This window comes from Amblyomma americanum, chromosome 7 (assembly GCF_052857255.1).
Source record: "Amblyomma americanum isolate KBUSLIRL-KWMA chromosome 7, ASM5285725v1, whole genome shotgun sequence".
Classification (NCBI taxonomy): Eukaryota; Metazoa; Arthropoda; class Arachnida; order Ixodida; family Ixodidae; genus Amblyomma; species Amblyomma americanum.
Genome location: NC_135503.1, coordinates 31,370,439 through 31,388,768, shown reverse-complemented (window position 1 = coordinate 31,388,768; position 18,330 = coordinate 31,370,439). Strand labels below are relative to the sequence as shown.

At 42.9% G+C, this 18,330-nt stretch overlaps 1 protein-coding gene across 4 annotated transcripts in view; it reads right to left on the bottom strand.

Moving 5' to 3' along the window:
- Positions 1-81: 81 nt before the first annotated feature.
- The window catches only part of PlexA (plexin A), a 320,585-nt gene continuing 302,336 nt past the window's right edge, over positions 82-18,330 (bottom strand). For all 4 annotated transcript variants that reach the window (XM_077631663.1, XM_077631664.1, XM_077631665.1 and 1 more), the window contains 15 exons: positions 16,771-16,913; positions 15,213-15,343; positions 15,020-15,079; positions 14,834-14,911; positions 14,681-14,747; positions 13,761-14,079; positions 13,533-13,636; positions 12,106-12,202; positions 11,724-11,821; positions 10,416-10,505; positions 9,914-10,083; positions 7,579-7,791; positions 5,871-5,946; positions 5,698-5,772; positions 82-4,341 (listed from right to left, as the gene is read on the bottom strand). In XM_077631663.1, coding sequence (XP_077487789.1) covers positions 4,240-4,341; positions 5,698-5,772; positions 5,871-5,946; positions 7,579-7,791; positions 9,914-10,083; positions 10,416-10,505; positions 11,724-11,821; positions 12,106-12,202; positions 13,533-13,636; positions 13,761-14,079; positions 14,681-14,747; positions 14,834-14,911; positions 15,020-15,079; positions 15,213-15,343; positions 16,771-16,913 — 1,823 coding nt within the window. In that variant the 3' untranslated portion in view covers positions 82-4,239. The remainder of the gene's footprint in view (positions 4,342-5,697; positions 5,773-5,870; positions 5,947-7,578; positions 7,792-9,913; positions 10,084-10,415; positions 10,506-11,723; positions 11,822-12,105; positions 12,203-13,532; positions 13,637-13,760; positions 14,080-14,680; positions 14,748-14,833; positions 14,912-15,019; positions 15,080-15,212; positions 15,344-16,770; positions 16,914-18,330) is intronic.

Sequence of the window (18,330 nt, the reverse complement as noted above, 5' to 3'; positions counted from 1 at the left end):
GGAGAGCAGTGGCAGCCGTTTTTCTTTATTACTGCCTGCAGGCATGCAAACAGAACATGCAAACCAGAAAGGTGAATGAAATTCTGTCAATGGCTTGTGCTTTAATGATAATGCAGATGAGGAACAACAGTAAACAATACAGTTTTTTCATACACTGTTTTAATGAAAGAAATCACTTGAGCAAGATAGTGAATTCTCTAAACCAATACCATAATAAAAATATGTATGCTATAAATATGTTACAAAGTGAGTTTCTTGTACAAAAGTCTGGTTGCTTTGTTTTCACACCTTAGCCTTAGCACACAAGTCCTTTTTTTTTGTTTACAAGTGTGACTGGTCACTCGCGCATGTCACACAATGAATACACATTCTCTCACATGCACACTCACATAGAACGTAGTAGGAGAGAGTGCAACATAACTTTTTTTTCACATATTCTCGGCGGCTGAAATGTATTTCCAGAGGTCCGCAAAATACACACACGCATGCACACACACACACGCCACATAGATTCATAAACGACACAATTGGAAACGGGTGCAAGTGGTGGCTATGTACAAAAGCAAGGCTTGCAAAACGCAGCCGCTTCGTGCCCTGTTGGCTCCTGTGAGTGCCTGCCTAGGTAGTGCAGCAGCTTCGAGATACTTATGGGGGTTGCTTTGGAAGATGTACAAACACCATCGTGACAAAGTTACAGGGTGACTTGCCAAAAAGAAAGCAAAGCACCGCAGAGGGCTGGACAAATGAGGCATTTACAAGTGTCGCATGGAGGCAGGCATCCCGACCTCTCTGAACGAAGAGGGACAGTTGAGAATGCCTTCAGTGACAGTCATTTAAGCAGTACATCTTGGCACATGGCTAAGTTGATGTTTTTGATTGAACAATGGGTACTGGTGCCATCTGCGCTGATGGGGAGTGAAAGCATTATGACCGTGAACACAAAAGAGTAGACTGCTGCTGTTATTACGCTTAATCTAGCTTGATGAAAGGCAACTCACTTGTGTAACATGTGCGAAGCAGCTGTCCTGCAAGCTGCCCGCATTATGCATTACAGGCTGAAAGCCATTGAAACAAAGGCTCTATACAGTTTTAGCTCACATGCTTATTAAGGTTACCTATACACAGAAAATAGGATACTGCACAGGATTTTGTCATAATTAAAACGAGACGCCTTTCAAGTTCACAGAAAAAGACCATGCCGGCTCACTTCGTAACTTCAGGCATGCATGTCGAACAGAAAGAATACAGACACTCCTATGAACTAAAAGAGACTAAAATCATCTGAACACTTTCTTGATGCAACAGCCCTTGCATGACTAGCAAACGACTGCCAAAGCAAGACTTAACTGAACTAAAAACAACATGAAAAGACTAAAAAAAAATTAAGAACATGGCAGGATAACTCGAGTTAAAGAAATCATAGAATGCTCATGAGTGACAAGCCTTTCTTCAGCCCCATACTTACCTTTTTTTTTTTGCTTAAGAACAAAATTGCCAGTTCTGAGGCAGCTATCACTTCAACAAATAGCAAACTCAGGAAATGCAATAAAGAAAGTTTTGGGATTCACATTTCTATAAGCAGTTCTCGAGTGCCGCAATTCAATAGCACACTCCAGCCTTAAGAGTGCAGGTGAGATATCATTTTTTTTTGCTTTAGGCCAGTCTCTGGCTTTCCTTTTTTGCCAAGAAGCAGGCAAGAGGAGCTTTCTTTTTTTTTTTACCAGCACCTTTGCACGATTTTTTTTTTCCCTAGTGAGCAGAGCACACAGTAAAGTCCCGCTTCCGTCGCATTCTTCACTCACACATATGTAACACTCAATTTTATCTTCAGAGACCGCACTGCACTGGTTGACACAGTTTTGAGAACACAGTCTTGAAGCAGTCCTCTCCTCTTCCATGAGCTCCTCCGTTCCCTCGTCACGCACCCAGTCACAAATTGGCCTTAAAAGGCAAGGTCCATTAGCGATAAGAGATTGGCTGAGCCTTTCAGGTGCTGATATGTAGGCCTAACAGACATCATATCCACAGCAATGTTTGGGGTACTCAAGACACACTTTACACACAGAAAAGTCTGAAACAAGTTTCCTCTTCCATACACTGCTCCACAGCGATTCTCTGGGACACAAGGCTACTCAGATGCAGCGAAGTAAACTCATCATTAGTATCAAATGTTAATTTCTTTAAGAAGTTCATAAGTCCGAATATATGTGGTAAAAAACACAAAAGGTGTCACACCAAAAAGATCACATGATGAAGAAAAATACTTCATGTTTAAACCTGAATGATCTGAACTAAATATATCAGTAGGTGGCATTAAAATAACTGCACCGCAAGAAACCACGACCAAACAGTCCCATTTATAATATAGCAAGCACACATTAAAAGGATGGCTATCTGGCACTGCCAAGGAATTTTTTTTTTTCCAGAACATATTAAAAGATAACAGAGCCCAACACGTCTCATTATAGCAAAAATACTAACATTATAAACCATAACGTTCTAACTAGTCTGCAGGGTTTACAAGCAAAAACTAGTGCAGAAACTGCTATCTCTATCCCAATATTTAAACGGCCATCATTTCTTGAAGAACACAGATGGTAAAATTAAGTAACAAGAAAGGATTAATTAACACTCACCATGATAAGCTGTGACAAGCAAGTAATGAAACCAAAAGCTGACACCGCTCTAGCTATGGGCGACCTTTCACCTTGTGCCTCTCAGCAAATATGAAGCAGTGTGGAAACTGTCAATGCTAACTCAGAAAAAACACCCTTCCTCTTCTCAGCCAACTTTTCAGAAGAAGAAAGAAATGCAGTCCTGACCACACAGTTCACATTGGTAAACATTATTGTGCACAATAGCTTTTAAGAAAATGAGTATGTCTCTGGAAGAATGCAAGTAACAGTCTAGGCAGTTAAAACAACCACAATTTGTTGGACAACATTTACACCTTGGAACTGATACTGCCTCAACTTTGCTGCATTCACACTTCTTCAACTCACCGGAACAGCAGTACATAGGCATTTAAAAACAGTTGCTATGCTTGAACAGGCATTAAGTTGCTTCTGAAATTCCCAATGAATTAAGCCTTCTCGACTGAATGGTAGCTGCTGAACCCTGGTGCTGCACACCTCTTTAATGCTAAGTACAAAATTCACAAACCACCTGGAAATCAAATCCCACTTCATCCCGAATGTTTGCAATTCCAAGAGAGATGGAAAAACCAACAATGATCTTTTGTTTCCATACCTTGCGCAATGGTGATGTCATCCCGCAATGCGAGAATCGTTTTAAACAAACTAAAACTGAACTAAAACTGACGCAAGAAAGGGCAAGCATGATGTTTGAAATGTCAACATCTTTCACCTCTTAACATTAGAACAAAAGTTCTTGTGCTCACCAATGCACATGGGTGTAAAGCAATATGCCTGTCCAGCTGAACATGTTATTCCGCTGCATTAAGATTACTGGTGAATCCCAATGGGTCCTTCAAAGCAGCCCCTCCATAGTGAGAACACACTTGTCTATTTGACTTGGTAGGTCACTTGCATGCTTTGCTAGCGGATTTCAGAGCAAAATGTTTGTTTTGTTTGGTTCCGCTAGAGAAACATTTGACCTTGCAATGATGGAGAGAGAGAGAGAGAGAGAAATTCCTGTGTGTGGAGCCCCAAAATAAAACAAAAACAAAGGGAGGATATTCTCCTGGTCAATCAGTAAATCTGTCCCATGACTTGAAGGCAGCTCCACCGTGGTAAGGTGAGTTGAGTCATCAGGGCTGCCACTTCCTCTAACAGCAGCTGGTGAATGTCACTTATCTCTCCAAACACAATGGGGGAACACACGCGCACATGTTGTCCTGCACAGGAACCACAACGGGGAATGGATGATGTCACTGGAAGAGGACTGCTCGCGTGTTGTGGCCCTTGGGTGGAGAGGGGGCAAGATGCAGAGGGAGCAGGGGAGAGAGGGAACTGCAGAACAGGGAGGTGGGGCAACAACGTTGCGTGGCATTCAGTGGAGGGTTGACACACACGCACACACAGTCTCCAGACGCTCGCCAGAGGAGGGGCCGGGAGAGAACCAAAAATCAGCGCCGCAGGTGGCCGCCTTGCTAGGGCAGGCACACGGCAGCCATGTTGCGAGCGCGCAGCACGCGTGCGTGCACCGCATGGAGAGAAGCGGTCGTCGTCGTCAAGGTCCTTGTTGGCGTCACACGTCCACCGAGTGCCAGTGCAACCGTCATGCTTCCGACTCCCCGTTCATTATGGCGTTAACCTGGCTCAGCTTGCGAGCCAGCTTGTTCTTCTGGGAGAATTCGTCTTCCTCTAATGTCTGCAGCAGCTGTGACCACACAGAAAGAAAAAGGCAGTTGGATCATTAAGAGAGCACCGGAAGAAAGCTTTCAAGTAGCAGGTGTCCTTAAATTTAATCAACTTGTATGGGCAGTGCCAGGAGCAAACACCATTATGCACCGTACTTCCACGGCACGGGCCTCTATCATATATAATTCCTGCCAGCATCAAATACTTTTGTACATTCCCTTTCTCACGTAGGATTATATTCAATATTGAGACAATGAAAGCCTTTCATCTCTGCAAGTACTAAAAGCAAAAAGCGAATTTCAAATATGGCAATCCAAACAACATGGCACCAATATGATGCAGTAAAGGACTGTAGACACCTAATATTTTAGTGGCATGTTGTCTTGCTTGCAGCGATGCGCAAGACATTACTATATACAACGGATCGTCGCATAGTACTCACCTGTTACTGCTAAATAATTTATATCATGGAATTTTTCTGTCATGCCGTTTCGGTTTTGGTGCCAAAAGGTCTATGACGTCAAAGTTCCGCATAGTCATGTGAGGCATGAGAGAGCTGAATATAATGGATGTTTCTTCATTTTATGTCAATGCGGCTCTTGAGGAAGGCTGGCTTTAACATTTTAGCGAGTTAAAATGACAAAGCAGTGATTATGTCGCAGTTTTTTTCATGCCTCGCAACTTTGATGTCACAGCCATCGTTCGGCTGTTGAAACCTAAACAGTATGAGAGAGAAATTCGATTATACATAATTTAGCGGTCATAGGCGAATATCACGTGCTAATTCATACATACTAATGCCTTAAGCATCATTACAAAGAAGAGAAAATGCACCCAAAAATTAGGTGCTATAAAGTGTATTACCATAAGGCGCCATAAAGTGTATTAAAAATCAGAAATGCTCCCTATAATTCAAACAAATAGTCAGTCCCTGTCGAGTTAGAATTAACAGGAGTGGATTGTATATGTAAAAATCGCTTCCACTAGGTAGTCTTGCTGCACTATGCAAGTGCGAACACATGCCTCAAAGTCACATCAGATGTGAATGCTCTAGGTTGACACGGTTGCACTTTTTGCAAAGTTTGCATGTATCATGCTGTCCATCCCACTTAGAAGTTAAGGCTAGCATGTATAGTTTAACTTGGCATAACAAAAATCTACAATAGAGCAATGAATGTACTAAAACAAACAAAATTCATGTTGTTTATATGTACAGATGAGAAGAGCAATTTCAGCATTCTTTCAGCCTGCTACAATGAACTTTCACCTTAATACTTCAACACAGCTTCCTGCACTCCTTGATCTCGCTCAATACTTGTTCTGCCAAGCAATGAGCAGTGACGGTCTCAGCAAAATCGCAACACAAACCACTTACTTGATCTGTGTACTTGTAGGCATACTTGTACAACTCGTGCAGAGCAACATTTGTGTTGAACTCGTGTGCATGAAGCTGCAATATAAAGCACAAAGTAGAGAAGGCACTTGAGATTTCATCTGCTTTGCGAGAATGAAGGAATAAAAATGTCAGCAGTGTGGAATTCAACGTACCCTAGACTCTTCTGCAAGCATGGCATTCATGTCTTGATCACTGATGGCAGGCATCACCTTAATGTCTTGGTAATACCTGTAATTGCAAGAGAAAAAGAAAAAAGAGAAGAAAGACCACATAATGGACATCAGAAACAAAATACACATTCGTACATAAGTATGCCAGCACGCTCGGTCTGTTGAATGACTACGAGCACAATAAATTCTATCATGCAAGTGCCTCGAAAAGCCTCAAAATGTTAACACGTACTTCAGCAAGCTTTTCTTATTTAATAAAGCATTCATGACTCTTTGTAACCTTTATCAGGGCACAAATGAAAGTCATAAGTACCTATTTTTAAATGCGATCATGGATCTAATGCACAAAAATGTGCTAATACCATGTCATCCTTGGTAAAAGCAGCATTTATGCACAAGGCAATAGCAAAGTTTAATTTACATCCAAGCAAAATTTATGGAATGTCATCGCAATTTCTCTCCTTTAATGTACTACAGTGACCCCCCCCCCTTAATTCGGAAAAATCGGATAATTCGACCTGCGCGCGCGCACACACACGCACACACTAGAGGTGTGCGAATATTGAAATTTCTGAATACGAATCAAATACGAATATGAAGAAAAAATGGCTTCGAATATCGAATTGAATATCGAATATCTGTTCAGTACAAAAAAAAAATTCAGAAAACGATGAGCAAGCAAACATTGTTGCCCTTATTTTTTTTTTTTTTTTCAAAATAGTGTATGGTCTTTGCAACTAATATAAACAAAACTAGACTGCCTCAGTACCATATATAAAAAAATAATGTGCACAGAAATGTATACTACTTGATTAGACAGCATAACAGTATCCAAACTATAATGAGGTCATGGAAAACAATATCCCTAAAATGACAAGACTGGCAACAAAAAAATAACATGACTATTAAACATCATTCGGAGTTCAAGGGACCGGAAGAAATGCCTGGTTCATCCGAAGGCCTCTGTTATTAAAATTGCCCGCGTTTCTCACCTCAGCGTTTCTCCTCTTTATATCGAGTCCCCGCAGAAGGCCGTCGCGAATGCTAGCCCATCGTTTTAATTTTTTGTTTAAATTTTAATAATGGTGCTTCGCCTTGTCGTATCGAGGCACCGCAGAAAAGCCACCATGACGGGCGACTCACAAAAAACATGTCGCGCGCCCTCTCGATCGGCCCACTTGTATGTTTGCACATTTGCGGCTTGTCAATAAACGTATTATACTACCACAATTTGTCGGAATTTTAAATGTAGTAGCTGGGAAATCGTGCTTTCCGGGAACGTATTAACCAGGGAATATATAGTGTAACTCTATAGGAGATTTTTAATGCCTGCAATTTTGACCGTACGAACCGGGAAACCGCATGAACCGGGAACGCGTCAACGAGGTTTCACTGTATATGCATATCAGGTAATAAAGAAGTTAAGTCAAATTTTGCATTACTTTCAGTACAACCCTTGTATATACATCAACGCTTAGGATTGCAGGACTATAATATGATAAACATTTTTGAGAGAAAAAAAAAAAAGGCTGGAAACGACACATGAGAAAACACTGTAAAGAAGAAAAAGTACAAGGTAGCAGCACTTCCAAAATGTGGATGGCCACAAGTGTTTCGTGCATGACTTGCTGCGTGTCTATGTAAGAAGATAGTAATTGGACAAACTCATTAAAGGAGAGTGTGTGAGTACCTTTCAACCCAGTCCTTGTATATGGGAATGTCCTTGGCATAGAGCAGCTTGCTGCTGGGGGAGTCCTTGCCCAGGCGGTGGTCGGATGTCGAGCAGGCATCCATAAATGTCTGTGCCACCACTGACAGGCAAGAGTCAACTATGTTGGACTTCACTATGTCGAACACAAAGTTGGGGTTCTTGATGAGGTTCACCCAGAATCGCAGGGGAAGGCTGCAATATGGCAAAAGACAGGTTTCGAGTTTACTTCATTGCAGTAAAAGAGCTGCAAAAAATATGCACATGAGGAGGTGCTATAGTCTGCAACCATGTACCTCCTGTATACAGTAAATAGAAAACGGAACTGTTGATCAGCCGAGGCAACACAATACAGGGTTAATAAGTTTATGGTAAAAAAATATCATCTTGATTAAACTTAAAAACTGAGTAAACAAACAATATGTACACACCTGGAAATTAACGCCACTCATGAGCAGAAAGCACACATAAAGGATACCATACTTGGCATAAAGCAGCAAAATATATAATGAGTATGATTACAGAAATGAAAGGAAGCATTTTATACACCACATGAAATTCAAATACTAATCAGATCCAGCAATTAAAAAACAATTACGAGGGTACTTAGTTCTGCTTACATGGAGGAATGGAAAAGCATAGAACTTTCTAGAACGTGGGTTTTTCCACAACACCAGTACGCATTCTATTTATTTTTATTTTTCATTTTTTAATTTAATTACTTTTTAAAATTTTAGTTTTGGCATCCAGGTGCTATGTCAACGTCCATGGCTATTGTGACGTCCAAGTGTAATTCTCACGTTTAATTAACCAAGTAATTATAATTTATCAACCAAATTTTTCCCACAGCAAGATCTCATCACGCACTATCAAACACAATCAAAGTTTTGCACATTTATCTTCACAGAAATATATAATCGCGCAGAGAAATTTTGCTGACACGGATTGTGACGTCAAAGTGTAATTTTCACGTTTAGTTAATTCCCTAATGAAAATTAATCAACCAAATTTTTCCCACAGCAAGATCTCGTCACGCACTATGTAACAGGACCAAGCTTTTCCAAATTTACCTTTATAGAACGACAAAATCGCGCGGAGAAGGTTTTGCTGCCGCGACATAGACAAAGTGTAATATTTATGTTTAATTAATTAACTAATTACAATTAATCAACCAAATTTTTCCCACGGCAAGAACTCATCATGCACTAACACAGTCAAACCTTTTCACATTTACCTTTATGGGATGACATAATCGTGCAGAGAAGGTTTTGCTGGAGCAACATAACCATCTACTGCTTTCGCATTATAAAAGACTGCTCACAAAAATAGCAGACCATAATGCATAGTGAAAAATAAATAGTTGAACATTGCAAGACTCGACATCACATTTTCTAAGGACAAAAGTAAGTTTTTAAATTCAACACTGAACCTCTGTGAGATTACCAATCTCATGACGTGGGCCATAAACTTAATCTCAGCTAGCTTCTTCACAATTGTCACACATGCAGACATCAGGCTGTGAAATCAACATCATTGATGAATTTGTATTGAAAAAACAGTGACTAGGTGCCTCTCTCACATCCACTGCATAGGCTGCATGGGTGTGCCGTGTAATTAAAATCCTGCAGTTATTTTTCTCGCAAACTGTTGAAATGGACCAAGTTTACTGCTTGAAAAGCTTTTCCATCTACACAAACAATAAATGTGAATCTTTAACATCTTTCACTACTACTTTATGTTTCATTATATTAAGTATGGATTTGTCCTAAAATGAGGAGCTAAAAATAAGTTAAACATATTAGTCAATTAGACATACCAGGTAATTATCGAGCTACATTTACAAAAACACCTGAACAACATAACTGCCTGGCCAGACAACCCTTGAGCTGTGAAACTAGTATTAGAGCCCTTTCATTAAATGTCTGTACAGAATAAAAATGAAACGCCTCATAAAAGACCTTAACACTCTTAACACCCGCCACTGTGGCTCAGTGGCTGCATTTCAATGGAGTTGAAGTACAAAATCGCTCGTGTGCTGTGCAATGTCAACACGCTTTAAGAACCCCAGGTGGTCTATATTAATCTGGAGCCCTTCACTACGGCGTCCCTCATAGCCTATGGTCGTTTTGGGACTTAAACCTCATGTACATAATACACCACAACGTTAACACCGGTGTTCCCATCCAACACAATACTGACCGTATTTCAAAGTGACAGGCCTTCTGTTACAGTTCATAAACCCTGCGATGTTTGTATACCTGGTGTTTACGAGCAGAGATGCATGATACTCTTGTGCACGTAACAGGAGATAACCAACCTGTTGGACTTCCACGTGTGCACCACCTCTGGGTCGGTGATGCCATGTTGCAGGGCCTGGTCATCCAGGAAGTCGAACATGTACTTGATGGCCAGTGGTAAGGCACTGCCACGGTGGGCTGTGCTGAAGATCGTCTCAAACAGGTCGTCCACAAACTTCTGCAGCGTGCCCTGAAGATCGCCAAACATACGAGCATCATCAGCTGTTGCCAGAAAAATGGGTCACAGCAGCAGTACCACACCGATACACCTTTGCTTGCCAAAAAGGAACACTGAAAACTGCTTCATACAAATTTTCGTTCTTGGCAAATGAAGATTGTTGGGCTTTTTGTGGTTTGGCTGATGGCTGTTGAGCAGCAAAGGTATTAAAAAAAGCTATCAAATAAAATAAAACATCGCAATTAAAAGTCCAGGTGGAATTTTAGGGGTGTTGTATACCGAACAAATCACAAGGTGTAGCCCCTGTGAGATATTTACAATGCATACACTCTCGCCAGTATTACCTTTGTTGCAAGTAGCCTTGTGAGGTAGATCTCAGAGACCATCTTGTTTCCACGCTCCCCTTCCTTGTTCTCACCATCATGGTGCTTCACCTGCACGGAGAAAGAACGGATATACAGTAGCCGACGGGTAATTCGGACTCCAATAATTCGGATTTGTAGGATATTTCGAACCTCGATGAGGCACCGTCAGTCACCCCATAAAAGAGCATACATATTCGCGACGGATATTTCGGACTTTAAAAGTCCAAAATTTCTATTTTTCGGACTAATTTCAGTCATCTGCGACCAAAATCGGCCATCTTATTGGCTTTTCACCAGCGCAGAAGGCGCCATCTTGAATTGAGGTGGATTTACGCTGCAGTTGGATTCGCTTGACATACTTTCGGTACCTCATTTTTGCCAGCAGAGGTCCCTGCGATCTCTGGCACTTCGAGGTGGCAGTCGGATTGTCATCGCCGTCAACTTGCTTTTGTCGCTCACATTGTCACGGGCAGTTATGCCTTGTCCCATACGTTGAAAATCGGTTGTTGGGGGAAGAAAATTGCACAGTAGCTATCTCACGTCTCCGTGGACACCTGACCCGCGCATTAAGGCAAGGGATAAAGGAGGGACTGAAAGAAGAAAGGAAGAGGTGCCGCAGTGGAGGGCCCCAGAATAATTTTGGCCACCTGCGGATCTTTATCTTGCACTGACATCGCACAGCACACGGGCGCCTTTGCGTTCCGCCTCCATCGAAACACGGCCACCGTGGTCGGGTTCGAACCCGGGAACTCCAGATCAGTAGCCGAGTGCCCTAACCACTGAGCCACCGCGGCCGATCTCATATATGTTCGCTATTCGCCGAGTCACTCGGGTTTCTCCAACCGCGTCAACAGAGTGGCGCTCAGTCTTCACGAAGTTACATCTGTTCGCCGTTTTATGATTGCATCCAGCGGTTCCACCGCTTTGAACGGAAAGTGCCTTGTCTTTGCGTGTGGTTGATGAGCAGTGTGGTGCACACTGGAGTTGTGGACAACATGGCCCCGCCGGTGCTGCTGGGTCCGTTAAAGAAGCGTGGGAATTATTCAACTAAACGCCGTGACCTTGCTGTCGCCACCAAAAGAAATTTGCCGCAAGGTAAAATCAGTGACATTTTTAAGCCGATTTCATCTCAATAAAGTGACTTTTTTGTACTTCACGGATTTTTCGAACTGTTCGATTATTCGGACCATTTTTCAGGTCCCTTCGAGTCCGAAAAATCGGTCGGTGACTGTAGTCGGGTGGACATGGCAAGGAAAGGAACACTGTAAGAGAAGGAATTAAGCTCACCAAGTGCCAATATTTGTAGCCGGTCTCTGGATCATGATTCAACGGAGAAGTTGCCCGGCTGAGCGGTGGGCTTGTTTTCAAAGAGAAGTTCAGGGTCTCTGCATGGAGTGGAAGCACGCCAGCTAAGAAACCAAGCAAATCTTTGCTTAGTTAGCTACGTACTACTTAGCACTGCTTTTCCCAACCTTCATTGACCACAGCCTGCATAAGGGCACCTCTCGATAAATTTATGCACAGTTTCCCATCAGGTGTATGTGTGTGTCCATATCCAGAGATAACATTGCTAAATGTTTTCCTGTTAGCATCGAGGTATTCACAAAAACAGCTACCTCTTCAGCTTCAAAGCAAGAGGAAACTAGAAGGAAGTGCACAGCATACTGACCATATTTATGAGACTTCTCCATCTTCTCGGACATGATGGAAAGGTTGTACATGGACGACTGCTTGGGAACCAGGGTCAGGTTGGCTCCATCGTTAACCTGTTTGTGAGAGTTAATGTGAATTCATCAGTAATCACTGCAAGATGAAAGCACTGGTCTCGGCCAACAACACAGACTATGTAGAACCAGTGTAATGCAGCTTGCTTAAGTATACAGGTTTTGTAGCGATAGCTACATTACGGTAGCATTTCGAGCCTTCAGCGTGGCGGTGCTGCCACGCCGTGGCTGTGCTGCCACCCTGTCATGTGGTGCGGAGCAGCTGCCGGCGGCGCGGCACCATGGGTGATCACGAGGTTAGTCACCTAGTTGGCCACGTGACCAGCCACGCAGCGCGGAGAAGCTGCCGCCGATGGTGCGGTTCGCCGGCGAAACCGAGCTGCCACAGCTGTGCGCATGCCCCGTGTCAAGTGGGACAAAGATGAGGAAGGAACGTTTAGTGAAACGGAGCGGCGAAAGACTGACTTTATTCAATTGAGCAAGTTCCACTCGGCCAGCTGTAGCTATCGTGTCACTCCAGGTTTAACCAGAGCTAAACCACTGGCAATTTTTTTTGCACGAGCATGTTGAGGTTTGTTATTTAAAACTACAGCTAGTTACAAATGCTTACAGCAATGTGAATTCTTTGACGGTAAAAAATTACTTTATCAGCAATCTTTCTAGTAGGCCCTCAGCTGCTTTCACTGTTTTTCAATGCAATGACTAATGCTGATGTTTACCAGAGTACTTGGCCCGCATTTGCCAGAAAATGCAACTTTTTTCAAGATACTTATTTTGGCACTAGATTTTTCAAATGATGCTGAAGAAGCAAATGACAGCACAAAAGGGACTGAGAACAAACCAGCACAACGAACAAATGTGCAAAGAACCACAGTTCTTTTCATAGTGTCAGTCTTGCTCCTGACAATACCGAGCTTTCACACTGGGAAACAAATGACTTCAACATCCGCCATAAATGGAGAATGAAATATATTAAAAAATGATAAGGTATGCTGACTCAACTTGCTAATAGAAACTATGCCTAAGCCCTTACAATTATGATTACAGTTCTGAAGAACTGAACTTCAGTGATGACTAAAGTTGACTGAGAGCGTGTGCAGTATGAATGAACATGCTAGCAACAGTGCAAACAAACCTTCCATTCCTTGTTATCTTTTTTTTATCAGTGCTGTGTAGTATGTTTATTGCTGTTCTTCAGTCCTGCATGCAATTTTTTGCACTGTATCAGTTTTAGCAGCAGTCAGGAAAGAACATCTACTGCGAGCAGCTCTTGTTTCCTACTCTGTGGTGTTCACCTTCTCAATAACCAATTAAAGAGCACAGTGAGGTCTCCACACAGGTATACAAAGACGACTGAGCGAGGTACACTGACCCTGTAGTGTGCCAGGGTGTTCATCCTCTTCCATTCCCCTTCACCCTTGGTGGTTGAGTCTTCATCTGACAAGATCAGGCGCCCCGAGTTACCCGTCCTCCACTCTGTCAAAGAAAGAAAGACCACACATTGCACCATTAGCACAAATGACTGGGCATTCCTCATCCCCACAGAAAGGAAACATAGAGTGAAGCAAGCAAGCAGCCAGCGTCGAAAAGGTGCCCTCACCCAAGTCCAGGTCGTCCTTGCTTGGTCGCTGGGAGGAGGGCATGTTCTTGTAGATGGCGTCCAGTCCTTTCTCCTTGACCTGGGACACAGTGTCACAGTCGAGGACCTTCACAGGCGTCTCGTTGTTCTCCCCGAGCTCATAGCTCAGCTGCGCTATCGAGATGTAGGCTGTCATGCTTTTGTAGTCGATAGACTGCCGGATGAGCTTCTCTTCCGAGAGGGAGTAGCGTGCTTCGCTTGTGATGGCGTCCACTGGGCCCTTGTCCACCTGCTGCTTGATGGCGCGGTACAGAACGAAAAGCGGCTCTCCCGCGCACTCCTGAGGTGGAGGGGAGGGGAATGGGACAGAAAAAGAAGCAAACGCCGTGGGCATTAAACTTCCATGTGCCTTACTTCTAGATATGGGCAAGCACATACTGAGACAACAGCACGGTGTTAGACACTACAATGTGCAGTTCAGGCACTGATTGAGAAGCTGTACGCTGCATATGTAACCAATGCAACATCAGAAAGCTAATGCCATTCTGCGCATTAGCACTTCTTGTCTATCCTTGCTTGTACACATTAGTTATCGGTAATATGCAAGAGCATATGCTGCAGCACACCTTGGAAATAATAAAAAAGTTGTAGGAACTGTATGTTGGTTCATAAGCCATTGAGTAGTCTGGAGAATGGTGTAATAGACAGGAAACAAGCAGGTCACATGCCCGTTGAACACAGCAATCATACCTAACTGATGTGCCCTATCCATTTTCAAAAAAAAGCGAAGTGTGTTCATTCAGGCCAAGCAGGTACAACTAAACCTGGGTCATTTAACATCTTTGAAGTTTGTTTTATCACTAGTTAATATCTGAGCAGTTCAATGATCATGCACGCGCTGAACAGCATTGATATTTTAGAAAGAAAGCAAGGCTGCTCACCCGTAGGAACTTGTAAAGCAAAAATGTGAACCACGCTGAAAGCATTTTCTCCGCTACAGACTCTGTCCTGCAAGCAAAGAACAGTTGTTAGATTTGATTGAGTTCAATGCATCAAGATATTGTTGCCAACATCGCCTTAGAAGTACTGCGTACCTTCGTAGAAGGAGCTTTGGGTGACTCTTTCCTTCTATGCACTTTTCAATCAGCTCTGCTAACAATGTCTTGAGAATGCTGTTCAAATAAATAAAAAAGAAAGGTTGCAGTTGAGGTACAAGCTCTGAAGCAGTGGTGGGTCAGCCCACTCAAAGGAAGGAACGTATTGGAGACCAATAAACTCACTCTGTACAGTACTCCATCTTGCCCTGAAGTGTCACCATGATTAACGACGCAACGCTCACCCTGAAATTGTAAGCAAAGATTGAGAGAGCATGTTCATCACTGGCCTCTTTTTTTTTTTTACTTATTAGATAAACTGCTGCACTCTTAAGCTGACAGAGAAGTCCTAAAGCTGGGGAATGTGAAAGGTGCTCACCTGTCACGCATTGAGAAGTACCGGTTTGACTCCAGAGTTCGGATGAACAGAAGGAGAAATGTTTTGTTCATGACGAGTTGTCCAAAGTACCAAAGTCCCTTTTCCATGTACTGTTTCTTCACAGCATCGATCTGTAATGGATACAATTATTAGTAATTTTTAAAAACGAGCTTGGCAATAAAAAACTAACGACACTGGTTACATACAATACAGTATGATGCAATACCATACAATACTTTATACAAAAGATCTCAGACTGTTGCAATTAGCACCAGCTGTGTAACAGATCTGAGTTGATCAAACAAATCTGAGGGAGACATGTTTGCTACCTGCAGCATGACTGCAACAACATATAGTACAGTAAAAGCTCATTAATTCAAACCCCATTAATTTTAACATCTGGTTAATTTGAACTGCCGGCACGGCCTCGGCCAATGCCATGTAAGTTCATCGCGCTGTAAGCTCTGAAGTTTGGATGCTAAGGGTCTTGCACAAGTTAATTCGAACAGCCCTATTTAAACCTGAATTCCGTGCTACGGAGTCGCTCCCACAACTCGTACTCGTGCAATGCCATGCACGGCGATGAACAGACAGCCCCATCTCTAAGAAGTCACTCCACATAGTTTTGGTTTTGATTTTCCGAGCTTCGCGCCAGCCTGCATCAGCCAGCCAGCAGAGACCAGCTACTGTTTCTGGCAATGATTTGCACGTCCCTAGTCTTTTCCATCCCCCCCTCACTGTTTTGGCGTTGCTAAACACTTTCATCCATGTGGTTCTTCTGCTCTTCCACTGCGCTGAAACTGCGCACTCGTCACAAGCCATTCGCTGTTTGTGGGGTGAAACCTCCTCATATGCGACGCTGACAATTGTGAGGTGCGCAACGCAGTAGCGGTGGAGCTCCGCCGCTAGAAACGGTCAATGTTGCACCGTTCTCCTTTCAAAAGCACGCAACCATTGCCCAGCCTTTCACCAAATAAATTTACCGTAATGCAAGTGGTTCTTGTTAGTTTCTTTGGGGTCATTCGATAATTCGCACCTTCAGATAATTACAACACTTTTTCAAGTCCCTTGAAGTTCAAATTAATGAGCTTTTACTACAGCAGCATACAGTATAAAATATAGAAAGCATTGATAGCAATGCTTCTAGGACTGCCAAATCTAATTTCTATTCACAAAGTGCTGTCATATTCCTGTTCCATTACCTTTACTCTTTTTTTTATTTCCCATTACATGCTGCCATAAATTTGTTTGTTGAAAATTTATCTGCTGCTTTTTTGTAAAAAAAAAAAAAAGTTTCTAGCGGCTGATGCCCTAGGCATAGGATGGTAATAAAACAAAATAAATCAAACAAACAAGCATCGCTTGAATGGTATCATATATACAAAACCTTCCCCTCAGCGGCCCATGCTGGCTTTGCAAATCGACCACAACTATACATGCCTATCAAACAGGGCAGGAGCAACAATGACAGCACACTGCAAGAAAAGAACTACTACTACACATCAGTGGGACCCAGGGGGCAGGGGTGGTGGGGTTGCAGCAAGGGTCTCCAACTGACCTGCATGTCTCTGAGCACTGGGTGATCCTCCACATTGGGGAACAGAACCTTCATTGTGTATGCCCTGTAGTCCAGGAACGGAATGCCACCTGCCGTCAGGTCGCTCGTGAGGTCAGTCATCTCGGTTTGAAGCTCGGCAAACGCTGGAAAAGGGGAACACAATGATGCTACAGTCAGTCACAAAAATAGACGGGTGAGAAGGGGAAACAAACATGCAGTAACACTAAAACAGAGCTGGGGAACATAAACAAAACTTTTACTCACTGTAGTGTATTTTTTTCTCTTTCATACCTTTAGGACATTTATTGCTCCTTGGCATATACTCTGTGGTTGATGTGTGACCCAAACTGTTGGCAAGTCATTTGCTTTTATTTTGTTTTACAGCAGCTGTGTTGCGCTCTGTTCAGCGATACTAGCCAACCTTTCTATTTCTAACTTCTGATGTACCTTTAAAGATAGTACACACTTGCTATGTTTTCTATCTCTTTCCTTGTTACTGGCTACCAACACCACTCCTATATAAAATACCCAAACAAATGACGACGCTAAGAACAAGGATGCCCAGGAATAAATGTCCAGGAAATCGAGGGTGCCAAAAACAAATTGAATTGCCTCGACCAGGGTAAATTTTTTTTATTTCCCAGAGAAAAAGTTAAAACAAAAGTAAATAAAAGGTGAGAGAAAGCCCATTTCAGAGATGCTATAGTAGGATAAAAGCCGATAAAATAAAAAGAAATGGAGCAATAGCAGAAATTTTGAAGAAAGAGAAGGAAAAATAAAAAAATCACAGGACGCTTACACGTCTGTAATGGTTACAAGTGTGTAATGAGAATGTTTGAGCGTTAGCTGTAGTGTTACAGCAAAAAATTAGAAGCTGGGCGCTTGGCCGGGGGATGCTTGTACCCATCCTTGGCTGGCGATGATGGGTTTCGAATGAACCACCTCCCACAGCCGAGGTGGATGCCCAAGCCACTCCCCACCCTCGCCTCTCACCATCTCTACCCCTTCCACTTTCTCTCCAATTTGACACCTGCCACTTCCTCTCTCTCCCTTTCCACTCTCCACTTTGATCACCTGCCAATTGAAGTTGGCTGGTGGTGCTGTGGACCCCGACAACGACGTGAAATTGATGACTGAGCTAAGGTTTGGTTTATGGGGGTTTAACGTCCCAAAGCCACTCAGGCTATGCGGGACGTCGTAGTGAAGGTTTCCGGAAGTTTCGACCACCTGGGGTTCTTTAACGTGCACTGACATCGCACAGTACAGTGGAATCTCGTTGATACGATTCTCACGGGCACCGAAAATAAAAACGCATTATCCAAAAATCGTATTATCCAAAACGGACTCCTAAAGATCGCGAACAATACATACTTGGCACAGAACTTGCTTTTATTAAAGCACTTTGAAATAATCTGTCACTTTGCGCTGCACTTTTTGCTTTTCGAGGTCCTGCAGCAAGCTTTTTTGGAACTCGTAAAAACGAGTAGCAGTTTCCTCACTGAGCTCCGCAGACGCGACAAAGCCACGAAGCCCGTCCAAAGCTTCGAGTGCACCGTCAGT